The following is a 25,672-nucleotide window of genomic DNA, read 5'->3' as shown; positions in this document are numbered from 1 at the left end:
TGGTACTGACTCTGTCCGTGGTGCTGATCTCACCACACCTGCTGAAACGCAGCTTTTAGAGCACAGTTATGTCTTCCAAGGAGACACACGAACTCATTCATATGCTAACAACATGCACAATTTAAGCTGCATGTAGCTTATGAATCACAGTTTATTCCTTATAATGAGCTCCAGTAATAATCTCTGGCGTGAGCACTGACAGAAGTGCGAGTCAATTAATGCGTCAGTCCTACAACTTTAATCCACCCCTTTTGTGCTCGTGTCATTTTATGTTGGGGCTGTGTTTGCTCAACATGAGAACCCGTTTCCCCTCTTCTCCTGACAAGGAGGATTTGCCATCAAGAATCCAATTAGGTTTACAGCCCTACAACAATGGTTCTGCTAGAGAATCCTACAAAGTAAATGACTGGTAGGGATTCAGGCATAAGGTGATTCATTCAGTCTGCTCTACATTTTGTTAAGGAAGGTGAGTTAAGCCTCATCTCAATGTGATTTTCCTCTCACCCGTGTGAAGCTGCTCTGGGTCCGATTCGATCATACACGTTTTTTAACATCATGGCAAAATGCTACAAAAGAGTGTTTGTAACTGTTTGTCTGGTCTTTTTCTGCTTCACGCCCACGTGCATCCCTCGTCTCTTCACGGGCGTCTGTGTCGTTCTTCAAAACGCTTAATGCGTTTATGCAACACAGTGGAGCCATTCAGTAGAACGGAGCAAAGAAGGCAGGAGACGAGAAGAGGCCTTTTGAGAGGATCCTCTTGTGTCGAGCATATTTCTCTTGGCGAAACACTCCAGTTCAGTCCAGGAATAACCTGGAGGTGGTCCACACTACAAAGCTCTAGATGACTGGAGTTTGCTGCAGCTCTCCTGCGATATCGCACCTTTTAAATTCTCTTGGCTTCCTCCACAACTCGCAGCTCTCGAGGACAGCCAGAGGAAAGGAATTAGAAACCAACATATCACAAGTTTCCGACAAGTGAAATGGCACAGGCATCTCGGGTGTATGTGAGCCAACATATTGCCATTTTTTTACTGTCATAATCGTTTTTATCCAACACCACTTCAGGATGGAGAGACGGTGGAGCGACTGATGGTGGATAAGCCTGCTTTGGATGCTTATCTCCCTGAAACATGCTTGTCTGGGTAGAAGCACTGGCAGCTGCAGCCCGCTGCAAGACTTGACCTTTTGAATTCAACATGCATATTGTCTTGTTTACTTTTGCATTATGTGCTGATGAATGAAGTAAATCTAATTATATAAAGGGATGCTTGACGGAGCACCATGAGACGCTGCAGCGCTTTTCTTTTTTTTTTTAGTTGTCCTTATTCCTCAAAGACCAACAAATACGGCAGCTAAACGTATAAGGAAGCGCGTTAGCGAGGGTTTGTTAATTACTGGTGAGATGATTGGACTTCCTTACATCCCATGGGCGACATCTCGAGGTGCCGTGAATCCCCTGAAGCGGCGTTTGTCACGCTCCAGTAGTTTAACGCTAAACCCAGAGCTGTACATCAACACTGAGAAGTTTCATTTCACAACCTTATATTTGTTTTATATTCGTCCACAGCAGTTCGCAACAAGTTGGGCCTTCGTCAATGAAACCTAAACAAGCTGATGATGATTCAGTGAATCTAAATATAATATGAATTCTTGTTCATTCTCTCTCTGGCTGCCGTATTACAGATGAGAATATGTTTCTCTTTTGTAATGGGAAATTACTGTTTAATTTCCAGAAAGAATTTAATGGCAGAAAGAAGTGGTTGAAATGGGTTTTATCTACACCACGGCTGGCTTCTCCCTCAGGAAGAGAGATTTGGATGGAGCTCAGAATGGTGCCACTGCTCCTTTACATGGAAATGGGCTGCTTTAAGGTGATTGGAGCATCTAATCAGGATGGTTCCTGAGCAAGCTTTCATTTGGATGGGTTTATTACAATCGCAAGAGTAATATGCACAAAATTCACTCTTTTATTACCACACTATCAGTAAATCAATAATTCTGTCTGTAATATTTAATCCTCATTTATTTTTAATCTCTAATATAAAAGTACAGCAATCTATTTGTCTTGGTTCCAGCCACTTTCATGGCATTCGATTGGCCTCAAAGGGAATAAAGATTGTCTTTACTCCTAAATAAAACAAATGAATAAAAGCAGTGCTGGTGCCTTTATGACAAATGAAAGCAGCTTGGAAGAACACAATTTCAGTTACTCCTGACTGCATTCAGCAACATTCCCTACCATTCGTCTTCATCTGTATTTAATATTTTAACACAAGCCCGATGTTCGCCAGATGTTGTGTGGTGTCTGAGGAATTATACATCATGTTATGTTGTTGTTAAACGAAGATAACAAGTAAAAACCCCTACATATATTTTGGTGTATTCATAAAGGTGTAGTCAGCAGATTGTGCAGCCCCACAGTGGTTACAAACCTGCATTCAGACAGTGGGAGGATTTTTTTAAACATGTTGATGTTTTTCTTACATGGATGTTGTGGATCCAACCTCCTATAGGACCGACTGTATGTCAACAATACATGTTTGCACCACAGGTGGCCATGAAACAGGAACATGAGGTTACTATGGCTAAAATGTATTGTAATGGTTCAACTGTAAATAAAACTCATCATTCTACTAGTTTATATAATTTATATTAAAAGGGCTAGTTTTAGACTTTGGCACATGCCCATAATTTCAACCATTTTATATTCAATCACATACACATTAAAGTAAACAAAAATCTATTTTTTTCTTTAGTGTAGTTATTGAAATTCATCATTGTAATGATTTTGTTAAATGTTCACCTTCATAATCAGTATTAATCAATGTCAATGTCAAACATGAGCTCGGGTTTCAGAGCAGCACTGGCACCAGCTTAGATCAGCTGAACCGCAGCCTGCTTCGCTCATAGCCACTCTGTCGCCACTGGCTCCCGTCCAGCCCACATATCAAAAACATGTGCTGTCCTGCGTTCAGGTGAGCGCGGCGCTTATCGTGACGACACGGTCACCGGTGGAATACGAGCAGCAACGCGCAGATGTCATCTGATGGAAAAATAGAACAAATGGCAAATGTATGTTTGCTCTGAGGCAAAAGGTTAGTAATGTGGCACTGGTGACTGATGTCACATTCACCCCATAGGACATGATCAGATTAGTGTTCCTTTCTTCTGTAATAGCTTCTCTGCCTCTGCTCCGCCTCCAGGAGCTCCAAGGGGGAGGAATCACAGTTACCAGCAGGACTGCTTTTATCCTCTGCCACAAAGCAGTATTTTATTACCGCTGGCATGGTGATGAGAGGACAGAGAGATAACCCCTGACGCTGAAAGGAAACTTTCCCTGTCTGCATTGTGGGGTCAGACACGCAGCTGTTCTCTCCGCTGGGCTTCATCAATCCCTCTTCCTGGTTTGACCGTGACAATGGTGGCAGCACTGGGGACAAACTGGAGACAATTCGTTCGGCAAGTGTGATGTTTGTCTAATCGCATTGTCAGCTACTATCTGCGGTGGCAGACGCGTGTAGTGGTAGGAAACATCAAAGTGAGTCTAATCAGACACAGGTTCAAGTCTGCGGGGAGGTTAATTGGAACTCACTGCATGGAGATAAGTGACAAGCTTAATTTCAGCCAGTATGTAGAAAACCAAACCCAGTGATTTAGTGTAGTTTCTGCACAATAAAGTTAAAGGTGCTCCAGTAATGGTTGAGTTCTGAGTGCACATCACCCTGAATACAATAAATGTCTCCTGTGTCTGCTTCACCGCCCCAAACTTTGCCAGTTGCTTTTAATAGTGAGCTTGTTTTTACAGGCGTGTGGATTAACAGTGTGCAAACTGCAGGCAGGTGACGACAGCACAGCGGTCCTCTATAGATAAAGAGGAAGTACCAAAGAATATAATATTAGGTGTGACGGCTGAAAATGCTGATCATATATAACATTGTATGATGATAGAAATACATATCTCATATATTGTGACTCCTCTATATAACAATGTATAAATAAAAATATTTTATATTGGTTCGGGAAATGCTAAATCCTTTTTCCAGCCTTTGTCATCCGGGAGGTCCTGGAATCAGCCTATAAAACATTTCTTACACTATGATAATAATGTTCTTACCAGAATTTATTGCCCTGCTGTAGCTTGAGCTAAGAATGGATGAATATGTTGAATTATGCACCGCTGTGTCCTTGTCTATTGGAACAGGATGAATATCCAGCCGCTAAAGACAAGATAATGCTGGAACCAGTGCATCCTTCTGGAAAGATTATCCCTGCTACATAAAACATGTTCATCCAGGTGTGCCCTCACTTCGCGATGCTGAATTTCTAACAGCTGGAATTTAATGGTCTAATGCACATCATTATTCTCATCAGATCAACACAAATGCAGCCACTCCCCTGTTGAAATCACACACGCCTCTAAAGAATGTCCCGGACACATCATTGTTTAATTGTTTAAATTTCAACATGTGTCATGAGTAGAATGTGATTGTGTATGAGCCAAAACCTACAAAGTGAAATTTTTATTAATTCTTTACTCCTGCAGGAGAAGGAAAAAATAGGAAACAGGAACACCCAAGTTTGTCCTCAGGAGGATTGTGTGTGAAAATGTAATTCGATTTGTGGCACTGAAGCCGTTTGCTCCATTATGTGACGACGTTTCTAGTAATGCACTGGCTGCCAATTCCTTGCTGATGTGTTCAGAGGCTCGTGTATCTTCTGTAGTTATTGTGACGTTACTGTGTTGACTGACTCTGTGACGATATTAGAGTCAGTCAACACTATTTGCAGCGTAATCCACCATAAGCTATTGGTCAGACCATGCAACTAAATCAAGCATTTAACACAGCATAAAAATGTTATTTTGTAAACTGAAAGAAGCACTGTGATTTAAATTCCCTGTTATTCCTTATCTTGAAGTCATTATTCCCAAGCGTGCTCCAGCCTTTCCTGACCTTATCTCACCTGCAGGCCTTCATCCAAATCCCTAATTAGATCCATGGTATGCAGCAGACTGTTAGCAGACCTGCAGGACCTCTGCTCTGATCATCCCTGTTGTATTCCACTTTAGGTCTTATTTTTGAGTCTTAATTACTATTTGCTACTGTTTTGTATTCACCAATGGTGGGGACGTCCAGTATATTAGGTTGGGAACAAGGCAGCAGGTTTTGTGCAACAATTACGTTTGTTTGTGATTAAAAGATTTTATCCCATCCTATTAATCCATTAGTGGGTGAAACAGAGGATGTAATCTGACTGTTGTGTTCAGGTACAGGTGGTTCCTGGGCTCAAGTATCACTCTTTTTTACTGAAGGCATTTTATCAAGTCACAGCAGCGAAACACGGCTGTGAATAATTAATTGATAACAACTAAACTCTTTTAGTTGCTCCTGTTCCAGTTTCCCTGTGCATGTTGACTCCCTGTCAGACTGTGGTGACAAGGCCATTAAAAAGAACAACACAGTCATTGTTCATGTTTTCAGTGACTCAATTAATTCCTGCTGTGAACATCTGTCTTCTATTGGCTCATTTAATAATTGTGTATTTATATAATAGTTGAAAGTGGGCACACTAGTACAGTATGCAGATATGCACACTCACAACTAAAATGCATCACACATCCACCACAGGCCTCTGAACCTGCAGTTACTGCTGTTTGGAAATGCCACATCTTCAGGCTTGACAATTATTACTGCCTCTTTCAGATAACACCTGTGCATTAAGGCAGCAGAGCTCCAACTGCTTTTCAACACAAAGCCTGCTTAACGCTATGGAAGGTGGTTGAGATGTAATGTATGTGTGGCTCCATCTAGTGGTTGTACTCTACAAAAAACAGAACATGAAACCAGAAAAGGGTCACAGTTGGGACAATAAAGGTATTCTATCTTTCTATCTATCCATTTATCTAAACAGCAGCAATATTATACATTCATTTACATAGAGGGGGTACAGTAATGCTTAGTGGGAATGGTGGGAATGTTTTCTATTGGTTCCCAGGCCAATGTAGGAGACACTGATAAAGTGTAAAAGGATGGGATGTCCTCGACCACTGCAAAGCCATAAAAACACCAGCTTTACATGTCGAGTAAGCTTCAACAGTCCAAGTCTATTTGATTTTTTTCCTTCGAGTGTGTGTACATACTGTACATAGCATCACCATCAGTAATGGTGTATTATTATGCAGCAGATGATATACAGTAGGGTAGCTTCCATCTCTCTGACATTAACCACCCGTTGCTCATGCATGTATTTCTATAGCCTAGATCTCCAGCGCTGCTGAAATCTAAGCATTAATGGTAAATAATGCAAATGGCAGCATAGTTTCAGGCTCTATGCAAATGTGTTTGGGACCCAAAATAGGCGCATGTCTCGTATTCTTTCTTCCCTGGACAGCAAAGTCTGAGTCAGAGTGTGCACTTGGCCAGATCCCAACAGAGGGAAAATACCTCATATTGAAGCCATGCCTCACGCCCACAATGTGATCTTTTCTGTCAGCGTGTCTGTTACAGTTTTCACTCCATTACCCAAGGACATTGTGACTCAGATGAACGCAAGCATACAGACCTACTATTTCCAGGCATGCACTGATCAAACAGAGACCTCCATCACTTTGTTATGCAAGTAGCTTGTTTTTACCGTAAAAAGCAATTCACATTTACAACATTTAAATGTTATGACTGATTGTTGTGATTGTGTGTAAAACAATATTCCAGGAGTAAAACAATGACACCACTATAAATATAATGTGAATAGCAGATAAATCTACCAAGTCTCTATGCAATTACTGAACCTGAACCTACAAATAAATGTGTCTTTGACGTGTGTTGTCTTGAATAACACTGTTTTAGCTTGCCAGATAAGATGCTGACTAGACTTAAAGATAATCTCTATCCATAGGGAACACCAGTCTTGCTCCTGTACATGTTCCAACCCCATAGAACCTCCCAAGTTCCACATAACCCCTCAGCATCAGGTCCCTGCCAATCATGGGCACCAGATCCACCACACCAAAGGAAAGGTCACCAACACATCCCAGCATCACACCACCCACTGACTCCAAGTTTACTGCACAGCATCAGATCCCAGCACACCTCTAGCGAATCACTGCTTTTCTCTCTTCCGATGGATTTGTCTTTTGTATGCATGTAATGTAGGCAATGTAAGAAAAAAAAACCCACTAATAAACGCATAAAAACTAAAACGTTCAAACAGGAATGTGGCGTCTGCCTCCCTACACAGGTGGCGCTGTTGCCAAAGCTCACGGTTTGGCCCTTTAACTGTGACGTTTCACTTTTCTTCCACGTTGGCCGCACATGCGCAGAGGCCCATCACCTGCTGGGAATCAGAAACGAACAAGGAAGTCTGGGACACTAAGGGCTTGAATGTTAGGCTGAAACAAAATACATTTATCCGGCTCCTGTTTATCAGAAGTTAGCTACATCGTTTTAAAATATGTTTAAAAAACTTAAGCAGAAGATAAACGAGGAGTCTCCGCAGAGGAATGCGCAGTCACCTCAGCAGGCCCAGGTTTGTTGTGCTGCTAAGCTAAACTATTTACACTGGTGACGTGCTAGCGAAGGAACAGTTGAGACTTTTCGCTGGAAATAACACTTCATGCTTTATGCTTATTGACACAAGTTAATAACAAGTTCCTCTCTCCACTTGTTTGTTGTCCTTTTTGCTGTCTTATATGCGTTAACACTATGTCAGTGGTTAGCACTTAGCAGGCAGCAGCTAGTGAGGTGCGTTCAGGACAACTTGTAACTGGTAAATCTCGTTGTCCCGCGTAGGATAAACAACCTGCAGCCAATTGAAATGCGTCGGTACCGAGACGCTATTCGGAGGTGTAATAGTCCACGCGAATACACTGAGGGCGTGACAGTTTATGCTGCATGCTTGGGCTCCGAGTGATTGTCAGCTGGAACCTTGGCTTTGACTCATACGTAGCCTGTCAATGCCAAACGCTGACACGAGCTTGATGCTGTTTATTAGAATTAGAAAAGAAAACCTTACAGCACTTTGACAAGATGCGTTTTAAACAAATGTGTTTATATATTGACTTTAGTGTACTTCTATTAACAGATGGGCCTCGGTGAACGGCGCAGTAGCCAAACCCCTCAGTTTTCTCACGATGTCACACCCACTCCCAGTGACAGAGAGGTGAGCATGTTGTAACACGATGGTGGTCGGAATGTTTGAGCTTACAGCCTGCTGAGATGTCATGTCTTCTCCCCAGCTTGTGTTCTATGTTTTTTTAACTAAAGCTGTCCTCTTTCTATTACTTTAATTTTATTACTTTAAGCCTAAGTAGTGCTTTAATGGTCTGAGAGTAGGTTATTGGCTGTTTGCAGTACAACTCTACTACACCTGTCGCCGACTAAACACCAAAGTATTGACCTAAAGGACGGTTCAGTTTAGAATAATTGATGAATTGTCCTCACTGTTTTTTTTTCATCTGGTTATTGCAAAATTTTCCAACAGCAAAAGTGGGCAGAGGCACAGGTAGAACAACAGTACGTCACATACAGTGCAAAGGTCTGGCTGTTTGGGGAAAAAATACTGATTGACTGACTTAATTACTCATTCATAACAGGATTTGACTTTTGAGCACTCTGGGTCCCAGGAACAGTGACAGTTCCTCTTTTGCGCAGGTTCCTATACTTTACATGTTATTTTATTGCGGGCTTATACCATCACACTTTTTTTTACCCCATGAACTTTGAACACTTTGACATCTCTGGTAACACAGGGCTAAATAAAGAAGTAAATGTAGATTTTTGATAATTCAAGACTGTGCAGAGATGTGAAACTGTTACTCAGGAAATGGTTTTGATTACATGCCTCACTTTCCCACTTTATGTTTCTATGTCACGTAGTGTGTTTCCTTTGTCATTCTGCTTTCTCTCTCTCTCTCTCTCTCTCTCTCTCTCTCTCTGTTTCTTCACCTCTCTCCACATAACTGTTTCTCTTGGTCAAACTCTTCTGGACAACCTGGTTACACACTCCCTTCAACACTGTTCCACAATCATGGTGTTGTTTTTCTCATTGCTTTCTGTGTTCCTCTCCTTTCCCCACCTTTCGTCCCGTTACTGCACTGACGGGGTCAGGTGCTGGCCGGGATGATAGCAGAGCCCGCTTTTCTCTCTGAGTATACTATCTTTGCTCTGGACCATTCAAAACAACCCAAAACGGCCCAGGTAGCCAGTGTGGTGAGTTTGTCCTCACTTCCTGCCTCTTCCTCCTCATCTTCCTCCTCCTACTCCTCCTCTTGCCCCGTTCCTTCCTTCCGTCACCGCGCCTTTAAGGTATCGGTAGAGGACTGTGGCCCATGAAGGGACAGCTTGTTCCCTGCTCTCTCTCCTATTTCCTTTTGGATTTAGCAACAAGAAGGCATCTTATATCTGCATCTAACTGGGTTTACATTGTGGGATAGAAGCTTGTGTGCTCTCTGCCGTCTGTTGGTTTATTGTCCCATCGTATCCTAAGTTATTGTGATTTGTTGCAGTATAAAAGAATATTGCCTCTTGTCATTAGGTATTCTTGCTTGCCTAGATCCTTAATACCCTGTTATGTTGCCTGAAGGCATTTGTCCCTTACCCCCGTCTGTTTATTTGGAGAGTTGTTGGATTGCTCCCCCCTTTTTTAGGGAAAATGTAAAGGCTTTTAAGGCTGCTCCTGTAAAATTGGTCATAACTCTTCCAAGTAAACAAACACACCAGAACACCTTTATGCCGTTGTGAAGCTTAAAAATTAATGTGTTCTAATGTAAAGGCAACAAGAAGACTGAAGAAAAGATAATTATCAATATTTATGATAAATTCAGTTTACTTTACCTTATTCATCTCATATGTTCTACAATTAAGCAGTTAAAGCAGACTTTGATTGTTTAAACATGATTATTGTAAATAACTTGTAATTTCATACTCTTGATTAGGTTTAAAGCCTAATTTGTTTTTTTCTATTGTTTTATGTAATTAAATGTGGGCTGTCTATTGGTAATGTATTATGTGACAATGTTTTTAATGTAGATTTTTAATCACAAAAAAAGATAGTACTGGTTTATCACATTCTGTTGTGCCCTTTGATACCTGATTTGTGACATGATAGTGACAGAAAACATTCTAAACACACTCAAATTGAACACTTGATATTTGAGCAAGTAGTACAGAAATGGGGATACTCAGAGCTTTACTGTACGCGTCCTTCAAATTGTTCTCCTTAAGTAACTGTCACAACATGTGTAGCAGTGGCGCAGTGTCTTCATGGACTCTGTAGTGGTCGTGTTAATTCTTTACTTTTTCAGAAAATTGAAAACTTAAGTGATTACCCTCTGACTTAGCAAATTTCCACAAGAAACAGATAAATGTCTTTGCAGAGTTACTCTGATGGAGTAGTAGCACAGAGCTGGATAAGAGAGGAGAACGTGTGCTTACTCTGACCCTGCTTCTAACAAATCAGCTAAACCAGCTGAGCTGCTGTATGTCCACTTACATGAGTAATGTCCTTGTGCTCTTGTAATACAGCGAAAAACGGCACCGCCAAGCATCATTAATTCAAATACCAGCTCTCTGACTTAACTTTAACTGTCTATTTGTTCTGACCTCATGACTGTTCTGTGTAGTCTAGTTTTAACCCTTTTTCATTTCTTGTATAGTAGCGATGCCTTCCTTTATGTCTATAACCCCTCTGTTCTTTCCAATTTGCATGAGGGTACCCGTTGCCCCTGCATTGCTCCCAGCAATACTAATATTGCTCCCTCCAGAGTAATCAGGGAGAGCCATGCTGGGTGTGGATGACTAACTGGTCCAGGACAAGTGGCATTGGCACCAATCTTCTTTCTCATAATGTCTTTTTTCTCTAGAGTGCATCTAAAGCTCCAGCAAGGTCTCCCAGAGGTAGCATTAATGGTGATGAAGGCGCTTCTCCTTATGTAAGTTTATTACCCAACCTGTGTGATGTTATTTTGCACATAAGAATATTGTTGTTGTGTGATTATATATTTTGTTCATGCTTTTTTTCTGAACATATTAGCAGCGAGAGGAGACACAGTCATTTGCCCAGAAACTGCAATTAAAGGTTCCCTCAATGGAGTCATTGATTCGCAGTGGTGCCAGTCGGGCAGAAAACCTTTTCCGCTCTCCCTCCAAAGAAAACCTTGTCAGAAGCTCATCCCGCGACTCTCTAACAACTTTAGGAGAAAATGAGTCCCCAGGGGCCCCAACATACGATCCCCCGTCAGATATTGAAAGCGAGGCTGAGGAGCAGCCGGGAAGTGCCGAATCTCTCTCAAAAGAACAGCTGTTGCACCGTCTGCTTAAAGTGGAGACGAGCCTTGGGAAGTACAGAGGAAAGTACTCAGAGGTGAGACTTACAAGAGGAAAGAGGCATAGAAGGTTAAATAGTTATATTTGTCAACATAAATAGAGTATTGCACCTATTAGTACAAATGTATAAGTATAGCAAGTTACTCTTGATTCTGTTGTAATCTCACGTTTTTGTCATGCAGCTGGTTACTGCCTACCGAACAGTGCATCGAGATAAAGAAAAAACACAGGTAATTCTTTTTTAGTGTTTTATGATATGACAGAATTCCCCAAAGGCCTTTCACATAAAAGCAAAGCCTAGAGGACAATGCAGACATACTATTCTGAATTCATGGAATTGTCATTTCTGTTCCCTGCAGGCCATTCTCAGTCAGAGTCAAGATAAAGCTCTCCGCAGGATAGGGGAGCTGCGGGAGGTACAGCCATATGGGTTGAATGTTGTTGTTTCTCTAGGACAGTTGCTTTGTTTTTTTCTAAGTAAACATATTGAATGATCTATAGGAGCTTCAAATGGACCAGCAGGCCAAGAAACACCTTCAGGATGAGTTTGATGCTGCATTAGAGGAGAAAGACCAAATGATCACTGTTCTCCAAACACAAGTGAGTGTAATGACACAGTATAAGACTGATTTACTAGGTAACTTCATTACAGACAAGGTAGTAAGCTTCTCTGTATAATCTATTGTCTTTATTAAAATCATATAAATAGTCTTCAATATCCTCTTTGATCTCTTCATCTGCATAATTTCACATATGTCCAATTTACTATAGAATTAATCTCAAAACAGTTTATTTCACTAATGGGTTTTTTTGTTTTCTTTTTCCCCAGGTTGCTTTGTTGAAGAAACGAGTTAAGGGAGTAACTGACGGTGCACTTCTTTCTGAAGGTGAGGCTCCTCAGTCTGACGATGCTGTAGATTCTGCTTCTCTTCCACAAAGTCCTTCTAAAGAACAAAGAGCGGAGCCTGAAAGTGCTGAGGGTAAGCATCCTTTTTTATGTCCAAATAAAATAGAGCTATTTCACCTGTGTTCGATTTTTCTTTTTTTAACCGGTGCATTTTATCTTCTGGGCAGGAGAGGGCAACAGTGACCCAACCAAAGTTATGGAGGCTCTGCAGAAGAGAGTGAAGAGACAGGAAAATCTGCTGCAGAAGTGCAAAGACGTGATGCGTACACACAAGGAGCGGAGCGCCCAGCTGGGCAGCGAGAATGAAACTCTGCAGGAGCAGCTGCAGGAGAGACTGCAGGAGCTGGAGAAGATGAAGGTGCTGCTATCAGAGTAGGCTGTATCATATTAGGTTCTGTCATGTAACTCATGATGTATATAAATCATCATTTTACTAGTAGGGTCGATCCAGATCATGTCTAGGTGACATTCATGTACAAGAAATTGATCTGGTTGTAAAGTGTAATTATGAATCGTGGTTGTTAAAATGGAGCGGAGCTGACATGCTGTACATGACTGTGCAGCTTGTTTAGGGTAATTAATGTCCTGCTAGATGTCAGCCAGAGTTTTTTATGCTCCAGTGATAGTGTGACTGTATTATCTCAAAACAGAATTGCTGTGGCTTTCCAAGTCTGAACATCCAAATTCTCTGGCTCAGCTCCCAGACTAGGGTTCACGTCGTGTCAGCGTGACACTGACTGTACAGTTTTCCTTTTTCACTGATTTCAAAATATTTTGCTTTAGTGGTATGATCGGCTTGTTTTGCTTGCCCATAGCTGCTCTGAAGTTGTGCAGCGTCTGATAACAAAAGGTTTGTTGCTACACACAGCTTCTCTGATTCAATGTTAACTGACTGGCCTCCCTATAATGAATACCATCATTTTTGTGTTGAATCTGCATTCTCTTTGGGAAAAGGGCCTTTCCCGTGTCAGGAAAGGCAGAGGTTAACAAGTGTTTGCCCTCTTGAGCAGCGTGAAAGCATCCTGGAATGGCCGGGCTAAGCTGTGCTCATCCTCTGCTGCATATAAATCTCTCTCAAATCACCACTGCCCCATTTGCCTGCAATTTCAGGACATCAGCAGGGGTTTTTTGGATTTTACTGTTTACTGTCTGGGTGATTTTATGGCGTACATAGTTTTTTCTTTATTCACTGTCAAATCATCCATTTTAAGTTTTGAACACCCTGATACATTTGGCACAGATGTAGATTAAAACAATAAAAATTATCAATCCAGAGAAACATAGCTACTACATAGTTCTGCTGATAAACTGGGCTCTTCCTTGGGTCCACTTGTGGGTTTAGCTGGGTTTGTGTACTCCGTCAGGTTATTTGTCTTGTGGGCGAGACATTTGTGATCTTGTGTGGTGAAGAAAAGATCTCGTTTTGAAGTTGACAAACCAAAGCATATACAGGATATGAGTGCAGGACATAGTTATACAAACTTTCTAATCTGTAATTTTGTCAAATGCTCTATGATTATAGGAGCTGCATACAACAGAAAAGACCAAGTTAATCACTCAGCTCCGTGATGCCAAGAATCTCATTGAACAACTGGAGCAGGACAAGGTGGGTGATCACGTCTTTATGCTTTAGTCACATCTTGCTCTAACTTCCTGCAAATTCAGTTGTCTGTGAAGACCAGACATGTTTTTTCACTCTTTCACAAAGTAAAAACGTCAGTCACCTTGAAGCCCGTATTGGTTCTGTTAAACTTTGACCTCAACTCTGCAGGATGAGCACCAGCTCATGAGAGCTGTGGTAGGAATGCTGAAAGCATTTAAACAGTTACAAACGTGGAGTTTCAGCTGGGGTGAAAGGGGTGGCCTAGTGTTAGTCGTGGTACAACTTCCCATGGAGATCCATAACATATGGTAAATAGGAAAAATGGAAAAGGTTGATTTTCTTTCTTTGGGTTGCCCACTTTCAGGGAATGGTTATTGCAGAGACAAAGCGCCAGATGCATGAAACACTGGAAATAAAAGAAGAAGAGATTGCACAGCTACGCTCCAGGCTCCAACAGGCCACTGCCCAGAAGGAAGAATTACAAGAACAGAAAGAAAAGGGTGAAAAATCAGGTAAGTGGAATTCACCCCTGTATCTTTTAAATGAAAATATTATTTCTTTGAACAGGATGATAAGATGACATTTCTTTCTTTTCAAAGCATTTGAAGAACTTGAAAAAGCATTGGGTGTTGCCCAGAGGGCAGAGGAGGCCAGAAAGCAGATGCAGGTTCAGCTGGAGGAGCAAGTAAAAGATGTTGAAAGGGCCAGTGAGGAAGAGAGGAAGACTCTGCAGCAAGAACTAACAAGAGTCAAACAGGAGGTTGTCACGATCATGAAGGTCAGAAAGTGACATCTGCAGAATAATTTGAGCTACTCACATTTTAGAGTTACTGGTATTTCCTAGGAAGTGTCTTTGTGCTGTTGCTTGTTTTAATTTTTACTAGTTGCAAAGTAGTGAAATTGCCAGGGCTACCCACAAAAAAAAAAAACAAAACAAAAAAAAAAAAATAAATATATATATATATATATATATATATATGAACTTTATATATATATATATATATATATATATATATATATATATATATATATATATATATATATATATATATATATATATATTATATATATATATATATATATATATATATATATATGAACTGAATTGAATTCAATTTCTTTGAATTGAAAAATGTCTTAGAAGTACAACTTATGCAATTATTTATGTTTTTTACTTATTTCAATTTCTGTTAGAAGTCGTCAGAGGAAACGGTGGCCAATTTGGAAAAACTCCACAGTGAAACTTTAGCTGCTAAAGAGGCAGAAATAACTGACAGAATCAACAAAGCTGTTGTAAGGTTTCAGTCTTGTTACTCTTTATTTCTTTTAAAGGCAGAAATAATGTCACAACAAAAACTAAAACGAATCAATTTTCTGCTGCCTAGGAGCAATGCAGAGAGGAGTTTGCTCAGTTAACCAAGGACCAAGAACAGCAGTCCTCTCTGGCTCTGGAGGATGCTGAATTACAGAAGACTGCTCTGAGGACAGAAGCTGATAACCAGGTTAAAGAGATGCGAGTGGACCTGGAAACTGCAAGAACTGTGAGTTTGTTTGGTTCATGTTGAACCACTAATTAAAAATGAGACATGCATCTTACTTCATTTCAAAGTAAACTAAATAAAAATACAGTTCAGGTCTACTGTTCATGTGTTTGACAAACTCTAGTTTACCTGTAAACATAAGCACAAAGAGGTCTGTTGAATGTGTTATTATGAAGCGGAATAAGAGAAAATGAGAAAAAAGTCAGGTATCGCAACTGTGAATAAACTGTCTCATAAAACAAACTAAAAAACCTGAATGCCTATGATTCCAGAGAATATTGGAACTGGAGAGCTCTCTGGAGAAGATCTCACAAGACGGATCAAGTCTGTCCAGTGAACTTTCCAGTCAGCTGAATGAACTGAAGGACAAACACAAGGAGCAAATGTCTGCATTGGCGGAAAGACACCAGGAGGAGCTGGAAAAGCACAAGAGCAGTCTTACTCAGCAACATGTTACTGTTGTTGAGGAACTCAAGGAAAAACACAGGGTTGAATTGGAAAGTGTTCTGAAAGATAAAGAGCTGCAGCTGCAAACACATGTTGCTGAAATGAACCAGAAAACAATGGAGAAACTAGATGCAAAGCAGGCAGAGCTGGAGGCAGCTTCCTCTGAACTAGTTGAAGCTTTGAAAAGTAAAGAGCTTTTAGAGGATAGGTTGGTGGCAGCTGAAGATGCTCTTGGTTCATTTCAACAGGAACATGAGAAGAGGTTCCAAGATCACTTGGCAAAGCACAAAGCAGAGCTTGAAAGTATCAAACAAAAGAATAAGCAGTCATTTGGAGGTATGGAGAAAATGCTTAAGGAGGAGCTTAATGCACTTAACATTGTGCTGAAGGAAAAGCAAAAGGAAATTGAACAGTACATCCTTAGAGAAAAAACGTTAGATGAGGAATCGCATGTCAAGGTCAGAGAACTGGAGGCGCTGCAGCAGAATTTATCACAATACCAGCTAGAAAACAGCAGGTTAAAGGAGTCTAATGCACAGTTAACTCGGCTCTCTGAGGATCTTAATCAGTCCAAGAAAGATGTATCGAATTTGACGGGTCAGTTGGAAGTAGCAAATCATGATTGTCAACAAAAAGAGAAACTGCTTCAAGAACTGGACAACCGGTTACAAGAAACCATACAGAAACTCTCAGAGCAGGAGAAAGCATTTGCTGCAGAACTGAACACAAAGCAGGAAGAAGAAACACGCCTTAAGAAACAGCTGGATGATGAAAAAGCTGCCCGTGAGAAGAAGATAAAAAGCCTAACTGAGATGGAAGCTAAGCTGAAAACACAAGAAACAAAAATGGAAAAGTTCAAACAGAAAGCCAAAGAAATGCAGGAGAATTTCAAGAAAAAGCTTCAGCAGAATGAGGAGACCATGAAGAAAGAGCTTGCAAAGAAGGAGGCTGAGCTACAGCAGAAAGAGCAACAAGTCCAAGAGAAGATTCTTGAGATGGCCCAAAAGAGTTCCCAAGGCCTAAGCAGCGCAATGGCAGAGCTGCAGGTCAACCATAAGGAGGAAGTAGAGAAGCTGCATGAAAGCCATAAACGTGAAATAGATGGGATGGAGTGTCGTTGGAAAGAGAAGTTTGGGCAACAGGAGGAGGAGTTACTGGAGAAACAGTCCCAAGTATTACAGGAGAAGGCCCAGGAACTAGAGGAAATATCTCAGCAACTCAGCCGTAGCAGAGAGGAGAATGAGCAAGTGCTGTCTGAAATGAAGTCTTTAAAGGAGGACCTTGCAATTCGAGAGACCACAGTACAGAAGCTACAAGAAGAGCTTAATGAAGCAGCAGTGAAGCTGGAAACTTTGTCTCAGGGTGAAGCGTTGCTCAAAGAGCAGCTGGATTCAGTGGAGAGGAACCTTAGCCAGGCTCTGAATGAGAGAAACAGCCTCCAAGACAAGCTTAATACGGCAGAGGAAGAGAGTAGAGAGATGCTGAAGACTTTGTCACTGCAGTTGGAAGAAAGGGAGAAGCAGCTTAAAGCCCTGGAAAGTTCCAGTTGTAAGGAAAGTGAAGACCTGCAGAGTAAATTTGAGGAAACTGCCCTTCAGTTACAAGCCAAGGACACAGAGTTTGAGCAGAAATTGATAGTGATCATCAGCCAAATGGAGAATTACTGTAAGGAGGTTCAGTCTAAAGTGGAGTGTGAATCCGGGGAACTCTGTCAAAGAGTTGAATGTAGAGTGAAAGAACTGAGGGACAAACTTTCCTACAGTGAGAAAAAGGTAGAACAGCTCAAAGATATTTTTCTTTCTAAAGCAGACCATATTTGCACTTTAGAGAACAATCTCCACCTGCAAAAGGAGGAGAACAACCATCTATGCATTTCACTAGAACAGATGAAAGCTCAGGTAAATGCTCATGTGGAGCATATCAAAGCCTTAACACATGAGGAGAAGGATCATTCTCAGTCCATCAGAGACAAAGTTCAACGAATTCAGGAGCTGAGTGATGCAAACAGAGTCATATCAGAAAGTATAAAAGCAAATGAGTCACATATCAGCCACCTGGAAAGCACCGTCAGTGACTTGAAAAATCAGCTAGCAAGTAGCATAAAAGAGAAGGAGGAAGCCATAAATCAGCTGAAGCAGCACTATGAGGAGGAGACACAGGCTCGTGCTGAAATGGAGGAGCGAGTTAGGACATTAGAGCGGGAGAGGATGTCTACATCAGAGCAGGCAGATGCTCTCAGGAGCAGCCTGTCCGAGTATGAAGCACAGGTCGCACAGAATGACAACACGATCACGTCTCTCCAGACCAGGCTCGAGGAGCTGGAGCGAGAGATCTCAGAAAAGAATGAAGCTCTGCAGAGGCTGGCGACTAGTATTGACAATCAATCCATCAGCAAGTCTGAGATGGACCAAGTGTTGAGTGAGAAAGAGCAGAAGGTCAGTGGACTCACCTCAGAGCTGGAGAGTTGCGGCCTTCGACTTAGTGAGCTTCAGGAGCAGTTGGCCTTAAAGACAAACGAGTGTGAGCAGCTCACAGCTGATCTCAAGCAGCAGCATATCATCAAGGAGATTGAGAAGAAAGAGCTCGTCGAGCAGCTGCAGCAGAGCCAGGTGCACTGCACACAGAGCGCTAACGTGGAGCGAGACATGGTGGAAAAACTGCGCTCCCTCGAGCAAGACCACCAGAAGTGTAAGCATGAGCTCGAAACTCAAAGGGAGGATTTCGAAAGAATGAAAGATGAGCTTATCAAGAGCAAGGAGGAGAGTCTGAAGGCGAGTGAGGAGAGGTTTTCTGCGGAGAGCGCTCGGAAAGTGTCGGAGCTGAAGAAGAAAGCTGAGCAGAAAATCAGCCAGATTAAAAAACAGCTAACATCACAGCTTGAGGAAAGAGAGGTGACCATCAAGGCTCTTCAGACAAGCTTGGAGGAAACACAGAGCAATGAAACATCAGGCAAAAAGCACATAGAAACATTAGAAGAAAAAGCAAAAACACTTGAAGAAACTCTGGTCAAGCTCAAAGAAGAGCAGGAGAAACAACTTGAGCAGATACTGAGCAACGAGAAGCTGGACAAAGAGAAGTCTTTGGAGGAACTGAAAAACATGTACGAAGAGAAGCAGTTATGTTTTCAGAGAGAGGCAGCGCAGCAGTCAGAGCTCAAAGAAGCCGAGTCACTAGCAAATAAAATAAAGGAGAGTCTAAGAGAAGCAGAACAGGAGAAAGAGAAGCTTCTTGCAGAAATAAGTTGTCTAAAGGAAGAAATAAAAGAAAAGGACGCCCAGCTCAGTCAACATGTGGCGGTTCTGGAGCAGGTCCAAAATCAGACTGAGGTGATGGTGGAACGTAGCAGCGTGCAGGAAAGTAAAAACATGATGGAAAACCATGCGCCAGTGCAAGAGCTGGACGACGATCCTCTGGAGTCGCTCAAGAGCAAACTGAGTCAAACGAAGAACGAGAAGGAGAAGATCCAGAAAGACTTCACGCGGCTACAGAAGGACATGCGCTCCCTGAGGAAGGAGCACGAACAGGACCTGGACTACACCAAGAAGCAGTTGCTAGAGGAGTATGAGCAAAAGCTGAAGTAAGTTCATGGCAAAACAAGCCTGCGTTATTCTATGTCCAGTCCTTTGGCTGTGAATCTAAACACATTTTGCAATGTCCTAAAATCGTTTTACATTTTATCGTCTGATAGATTGGAGTTGGAAGATGTGGAAATGAAGCACAATTCTGCAATCAAACAGTTAATGAGGGAGGTCAACACACAAATGGCCCTGAAAGAGAAGGAGCTTGACACTGCAGTGAAGGAGACCATTGGTGAGAATCCCCACTGACAAATTAAAGTGACATTTGCAGTTGTCTCAAAGGGTGAGAAGACAAGATTCTAATACTTCTAGACTGAAGTTTCAAAATATCACTATTTATGTTTAAGGCAAAAATCAAAGTAACTATGACTGACTGTAATAAACAATACAGCATCTGGGTGTAATATCTCCATGGAAACATTAAGCATGTTTTAAACTGGACACCGAGTGGAATCATGTAATGACTATTACACAGTGCATCTTGTTCCCCCCATTATTAAAGCATGTTACATAGAGTACGTGAACGCTTTGCATCTTTCTTCTTCTCAATGCAGCAAAAGCCCAGTGTGTTGAAGAGGAGCTCATCAGCAGCCATCGTGATGAGACCAGTGAGCTGAAGAAGGCGATTGCCCAGAAGGAGGAAGACCTGCAAAGGACCGTTCAGAAATATGAACAGGTTATAGAGGTAAGATAAAAAAAAAAGTTTATTGGTTTAAGATGTAAAAGAGATGAATTCCACCTAACATTTGGAAGTAATCACTCCACTAGTTGGCAGAAACGTTCCTCTAGAGTGAAGCTGCGGTTCCCCACATTTTTAGAAACATGCCCCACAGGCCCCGTAGATGAACTCAAGGACCCTTCATGAGACTGGGAAACGAGTCAATAAATAAAGGTCCCGGAATTGTATTTATTCAATGATATTTGTATTTAAACCATTCATCTATCCTTTAGCTCGTTTAAACATGTAATTGAACTGCTCTACGATGACCAAGTTACCAGTTTATCTGTCAACTCATCATCTGTCCTTTGCCTCTTGCTGCCTTTTTCAGTTTCAGCCTACCGTCTCCCCTTTTATCTGGATTTAACGCATACTTTTTAAAGAACTGGTGTCAATGATCGGAGCCCTTTTAGTGGAATAATGGATGGATGAATAATAATTCAATAATAGTCTCACGTTCTGCATAATCAAGGGTACGAGGTCTGACCAGGCAGTGATCAGACTGTCCAACATATTTGAATTATGATGCAGAGATCAGCCACAGGAAATTATTCAAGATTCAAAGAACTGCATAAATTCCAAAAGGAAATTACCTGGCCCCTTTCCCTGAAACCTACCAACACATTACAGAAAGCTTTAACTGATGATGATGATGATGATGATGATGATGATGATGATGATGATGATGATGATGATGATGATGATGACGACGATGACTTAGCCGCTGTCTTGCTCATTCCTTTTCCCCCAGAGTCGAGAGGAGGAGATGGGAGACAGAGTGTGGCAGGTTCAGAAGGAACTGGAGGAGCTTCAAGCGAGGACCCACGGCGTGTCTGAGGTACAAATGTGTGGCCTTCTCCTCCTAATGACCAGGTCATCCAGCACCTGTGAGAGACGTCACAGCTGGTTGGTTTGTCGGACGCGTCTGCACATGAACAGTCAGCTAAATTTTTGGATTAAATTGTATCCATTCTCCAAAAGCCGTAGCTCACTCAATCAATCATGGCTCCATGGACTAACAATAGCAGCCTCCTTTCAGCTCCTCAGTGTCCTTCTGGGGGAAGGTTGTACTCTAATGGAAGCATTACTAGTTGAAGGACGGCCTAATCCAGGCACATTTTTGTGTCAGTGCCACGAGGCCACGTCAATAAAACCTTTTAAAGGACTTCCAGCAGCAGCTATTGGTTATATTTCCTTTTCTCCTGCCTCACGATTGAATGAGTCTAGAATCTCAGGGACATTGCTCGTCTCGTACTGGTCAGTCTAACGCTGCACTGACGAGGCTGCTCTCCGAAGCGCTGCGCTTGCTGCTTTCGATCCCAGAAGAAAGTTCTCAGGGAACTACAGCAAGCGGTGCAGCCAGCTAAAGTCTCTGTTCTCAATTATCATCACACGAGGTGATTTTAGGTCCAACATTTATATTACAGCAATACTTGCGTGTGTGATGTACACAATGGCACAGGGCCACATTGGACATAAAGTAGTCTGGGGAGACGCTTTACCCAGGTGCTGAGTTACAATGCGGACCCACATAGTGAGTCTTCTACTTTTACACACAAACACCCATGAATAAGCTTCTCATTCTGCTGCATTTTTCCCTGGTGAGGTAATAACTTTATGGGTGGATTGTATGGGTTTATACTTGTTGAAGGCTTTCCTTATTACAGACCTCTTGATCCATTATTCATTTGGACAGTGTACTGTAGCTGTCTGTAAAGACAGGTTAAATCCATTTATATATTATTTTACCATTATTACATATACTTTGCATCTTCTAAAATATACACAATACACTTACTTGCTTATTTCTTATTTATACAGGCACAGATGAGTACAGAAGAACTACAGGTAGGATCGCTGGTTCATTTAATTTAATCATTTTATCCATGTAATAAAACTGTTACACATACTTCACTAATGCCTTTCATATTCCCTGCGTCTTCCAACGTAGGCTCAACTTGCTGAGAAGACGACCTTGCTAAGCTCTGCTCGGCTCAAGGAGCAGGAGTTTGTGGAGCGGGTGAGTTCCTGGCCCTGAATGTGCTCTTTGCAGGGACAAGTGAACACTCATGGTCCCATGCAGTGTATTCCCAGGACTGTGTGGCCTCCAGCGTGTGCAGCTACCTCTCTCCTGCTGAATCAACTTTATCACACAGCACATCTGCTTACATTTGGTTTAACCCTATAAACCAGTTCAGACCAGTGCCTCCCACTGTTCTTCTCACTCATAGCGTCATCCTCACAAGCTTCCTCTGGGAAGAGAGTGTTTGACTCCCATACAACAATTAAGCTAATTTATAGAATTAACCTTTGGTGGTCGGAAGCTAATCTGTGCCTGCTTGTGTGTTTTCCCCACTTTAGATTCACTCACTTGAGGACAAGATTAAATTTTTTCAGCGGGGCACTGTTGTAACTCATCTTGGGAGCACTTTTAAAGGTAATGTTAACATCCTTAATCACCTTTTTGGAGAATTTAAGTTAAAAACACGCCAACAGTAAAGAATACTGCACCAGTAATGAGGAGAGAGATTCTCAATGTGAAGCCTAAAACATTATGGGACACAGTATTACAACTATGTAGAGTCATATGGAAAACCCCATTTGAGCAATCACTAGGCAACTGTGGAGAGGAAAAACTTTAACGGAAGACAGAACCAGCAGAACCAGACTCAGTGGTTGGTTGTGATGTTAAAAGAAAACAGGACATAGAGATACAGACATGCAATTCAGTTTCAGTTCAGTTCATCAATATAGAGAAACACTCAAGTTTCTTCCTTTTGGAAGGAAGCTCTGCTGCGCTTTTCAGAGAAGCGTGGTGAACCTGTGTAGGCGGACACAGAAAAGTGACGCACACACACACACACACACACACACACACACACACACACACACACACACACACACACACACACACACACACACACACACACACACACACACACACACACACACACACACACACCTTCCCTGCTGGTGTCTGTCAGGAGGGAGCCGGTGAAGAAGCCATTCTTGGATTTAATGTGTTTTGCAGATTGTGGTCGTAATGTTTCCCACACAGGACTCTCAAGTGCACACATACCTCAAATCCACCACCTCTAGTACACGCAGTAGAGCTCACGCAATACTTGCACTTCGGACTATAGCACTCACAATATTATTGATTATATCTTCTGTTCATTATGAATGTTTGTGGAGTGATAATGAGCCGAATTAGGACAACACGACCTAGGATCAAAGAGATGTTTCCTTTTACAAGCCCGTCTGGGCAGCAGCATTTGGTGCCCTCTGAATGATTATTCCAGATCTGCACAAAGCAAGTGGATGCGACCTGATGACCTGATGGGCATATTTCACTTGCACAAACAGTCATAAAGGCTTTACTACCCCTATGCAAGATGTAATAGTTTCCCATTCATAGGTTGTCATGGGGTAATGGTGTAGCTTTGGGCACAGAATAACATGTTCATTCTTAAACTCCTGCTATTAAAGTGTCCATGCTGAGCCTTTAAGATTTTAGTTGCTGCTTACATGTGTTTGTCTTTATGGTCCTTACAGATTCTGGATTCAACAGCAGCGATGCTCTCTCAGAAGCTACGGAGACGGAGTACCTGAGGAAGGTGCTATTTGAATACATGATGGGACGGGAAACAAAAGTATGTTCTTTGTTCTTAAATGATTAAATTTCTGCTGCTTTTTGCATAAATCTACAATTTTGATCCATACTTAACAAAAATATATCATGTTTTACAATGAGTATGTACAATTCCAAACTAACACTGCATTGATTCCAGGTTTCTGTGAGTCATTACATCACCACTCAAACTAAGGGAGTCACATAAAATTCATGTTGTGTCCAGTCTTGTTAAGCAAAATTGACAGAGATCTCCCTAATTAAAAGTGTGGTTGACATGGTCCTAAACTCAGCGGGATTTTCCCAGCTCCTCAGCAAACAGTCGGTCTTTATGGCAACATGGCAGACCTCCCCTGCGTGGAGGATGTCCCCCAGCCGGCCCACTGGCACATACGCCTTGCATGATGTAAAATTGCCATTTAAAGACTTTCAGGCTCTGTTTAGTGTTGGTCGAGCAGTTAGGTTGCCTCCACAGCAGCCCTGTTTCTGATTATCCCCTGTGTTTATGGGGAGACGCATGCACCCTGGCAGATAGGCCTGGAATTGATTATGCTGATAATGATCTTTTTTTTTTTTTTTTTTTTTTTTAGTGTTGAAGTTTAATTGTTTCAGAATAAGCTTCATCATAGCATTCAACGATAAGAGATATGAGAGTGAATCTGTTGTTTTGAACAATGAAAAGAAAAAATATTTTTGAGGTTAAAATGTTCAATTTTTTTAATTGATCTATTTGTTGTATGCTCTACGTGAACAGACAATGGCCAAAGTGATTACTTCCATGCTCAAGTTTCCTCCAGACCAAGTTCAGAAGGTTTTGGACAAAGAGGATTCAAAAGCAATTGTAAGTGTCTGAGCGAACTCCGTTTTGTTTGTAACTGCAGCATCATCGTACTTAACATGTATTCTCTCTTCAGACTTGGTTACGATGAGAATCTGAATACAGTTGGAAAACCCGGATGGAAATCTGCTGCTGAAGGAGAAGACATGTATTTTATCAAGTCCTTCTCTCTGCGTTTTGTGTCATTTTAAGTGTATAAATGCGTGCGTGTGTTTATGGATGTGTGCACACACTTGGGGCATAAGAGTGGTGTGTGCGGTGCCGAATGTGTGCTATATAAACACAAATCTTCCATAAATACAGTTTTAATTTGAAATTCCTTTTGTTTTATATCTTTTAGTTTTATTTTTAGGTTGTGTTTATACAGATTGGCTTGTGCAATAAATGATATCATTATCACATACTGACTTAAACGGTCACTTGATTTAGGTTTAGGTGTTATGTTGTTGTTGTTGTTGTCTGAATCACTTCCTATGTAAAACTGTTAATGACCCTTTAACTGTGCAGTCACACCACATTAAGGTAATGGCCTCTGCGCCTTGTTTAACACTGCTTTTCTATGCTTTATATTTTGTTACTGACATAGAAAACCCCAAAACACAAGACTGTAAATTGTACTATTCTAATTAAAACTCTACCATAAGGGAATATATGACTTTTCAGATTAAAATTAAATCATATTTGCAGAACAGCTTTTGTCACTCGTTTGTTAGACGGCGTCTTGCGTGGTAAATGCGTTGTCTTATCACAGAGCCGTGCATTGTTTGGGCTGTCACACAGAGGATACAGTGGGATAACGTCCTGTTTACAGAGATGTGGAATGTAGACTGTCAAAACAAATCTGGCTTTTAAAGATCCTATAGGTGGCAGCCATCTATCACAAGTAACCTTTGCTTGACCTCTACTTATTTCTTCTGTAATTAAATCTATATTGTTGTTCATCACATGAGGAGCATCCAAAATTCCTCTGAGGACACAAAGACAAAACCACAAAAAATATTGCACATTCAACAAATTAAATATATAAAAGACAATTACTAAACTGTCCAATTTTAAAAAAGGAATATATTTTCTAATTTCTCCTTTTA

The 25,672-nt window shown here is 41.4% G+C and overlaps 1 protein-coding gene across 3 annotated transcripts; it reads left to right on the top strand.

The window, feature by feature from the left end:
• Positions 1-7,309: 7,309 nt before the first annotated feature.
• Positions 7,310-25,273, top strand: golga4 (golgin A4). Of its 3 annotated transcripts, none has more exons than XM_029175215.3 (25): positions 7,310-7,524; positions 8,080-8,157; positions 9,105-9,206; positions 10,859-10,927; positions 11,029-11,358; positions 11,504-11,551; positions 11,681-11,737; positions 11,823-11,921; positions 12,151-12,301; positions 12,396-12,586; positions 13,751-13,834; positions 14,196-14,343; positions 14,431-14,609; positions 15,029-15,124; positions 15,217-15,372; positions 15,645-19,396; positions 19,508-19,629; positions 19,952-20,082; positions 20,867-20,953; positions 21,937-21,963; positions 22,067-22,135; positions 22,477-22,552; positions 23,671-23,768; positions 24,501-24,587; positions 24,661-25,273. In XM_029175215.3, the coding sequence occupies exons 1-25, from the start codon at positions 7,450-7,452 to the stop codon at positions 24,673-24,675; spliced, it is 6,327 nt and encodes a 2,108-aa protein (XP_029031048.1). In that variant the 5' UTR covers positions 7,310-7,449; the 3' UTR covers positions 24,676-25,273. The 3 variants fall into 3 exon arrangements, with proteins under 3 accessions (XP_029031048.1, XP_029031045.1, XP_029031049.1); XM_029175212.3 differs by having other exon boundaries at positions 15,026-15,124; XM_029175216.3 differs by lacking the exon at positions 9,105-9,206 and having other exon boundaries at positions 7,311-7,524; positions 15,026-15,124.
• The last annotated feature ends 399 nt before the right edge of the window (positions 25,274-25,672 follow it).

Source organism: Betta splendens, chromosome 15 (assembly GCF_900634795.4).
Source record: "Betta splendens chromosome 15, fBetSpl5.4, whole genome shotgun sequence".
NCBI classification, from domain to species: domain Eukaryota; kingdom Metazoa; phylum Chordata; class Actinopteri; order Anabantiformes; family Osphronemidae; genus Betta; species Betta splendens.
Note: the sequence above shows the minus strand (reverse complement) of the source record. Positions and strands in the feature narration are given on the sequence as shown.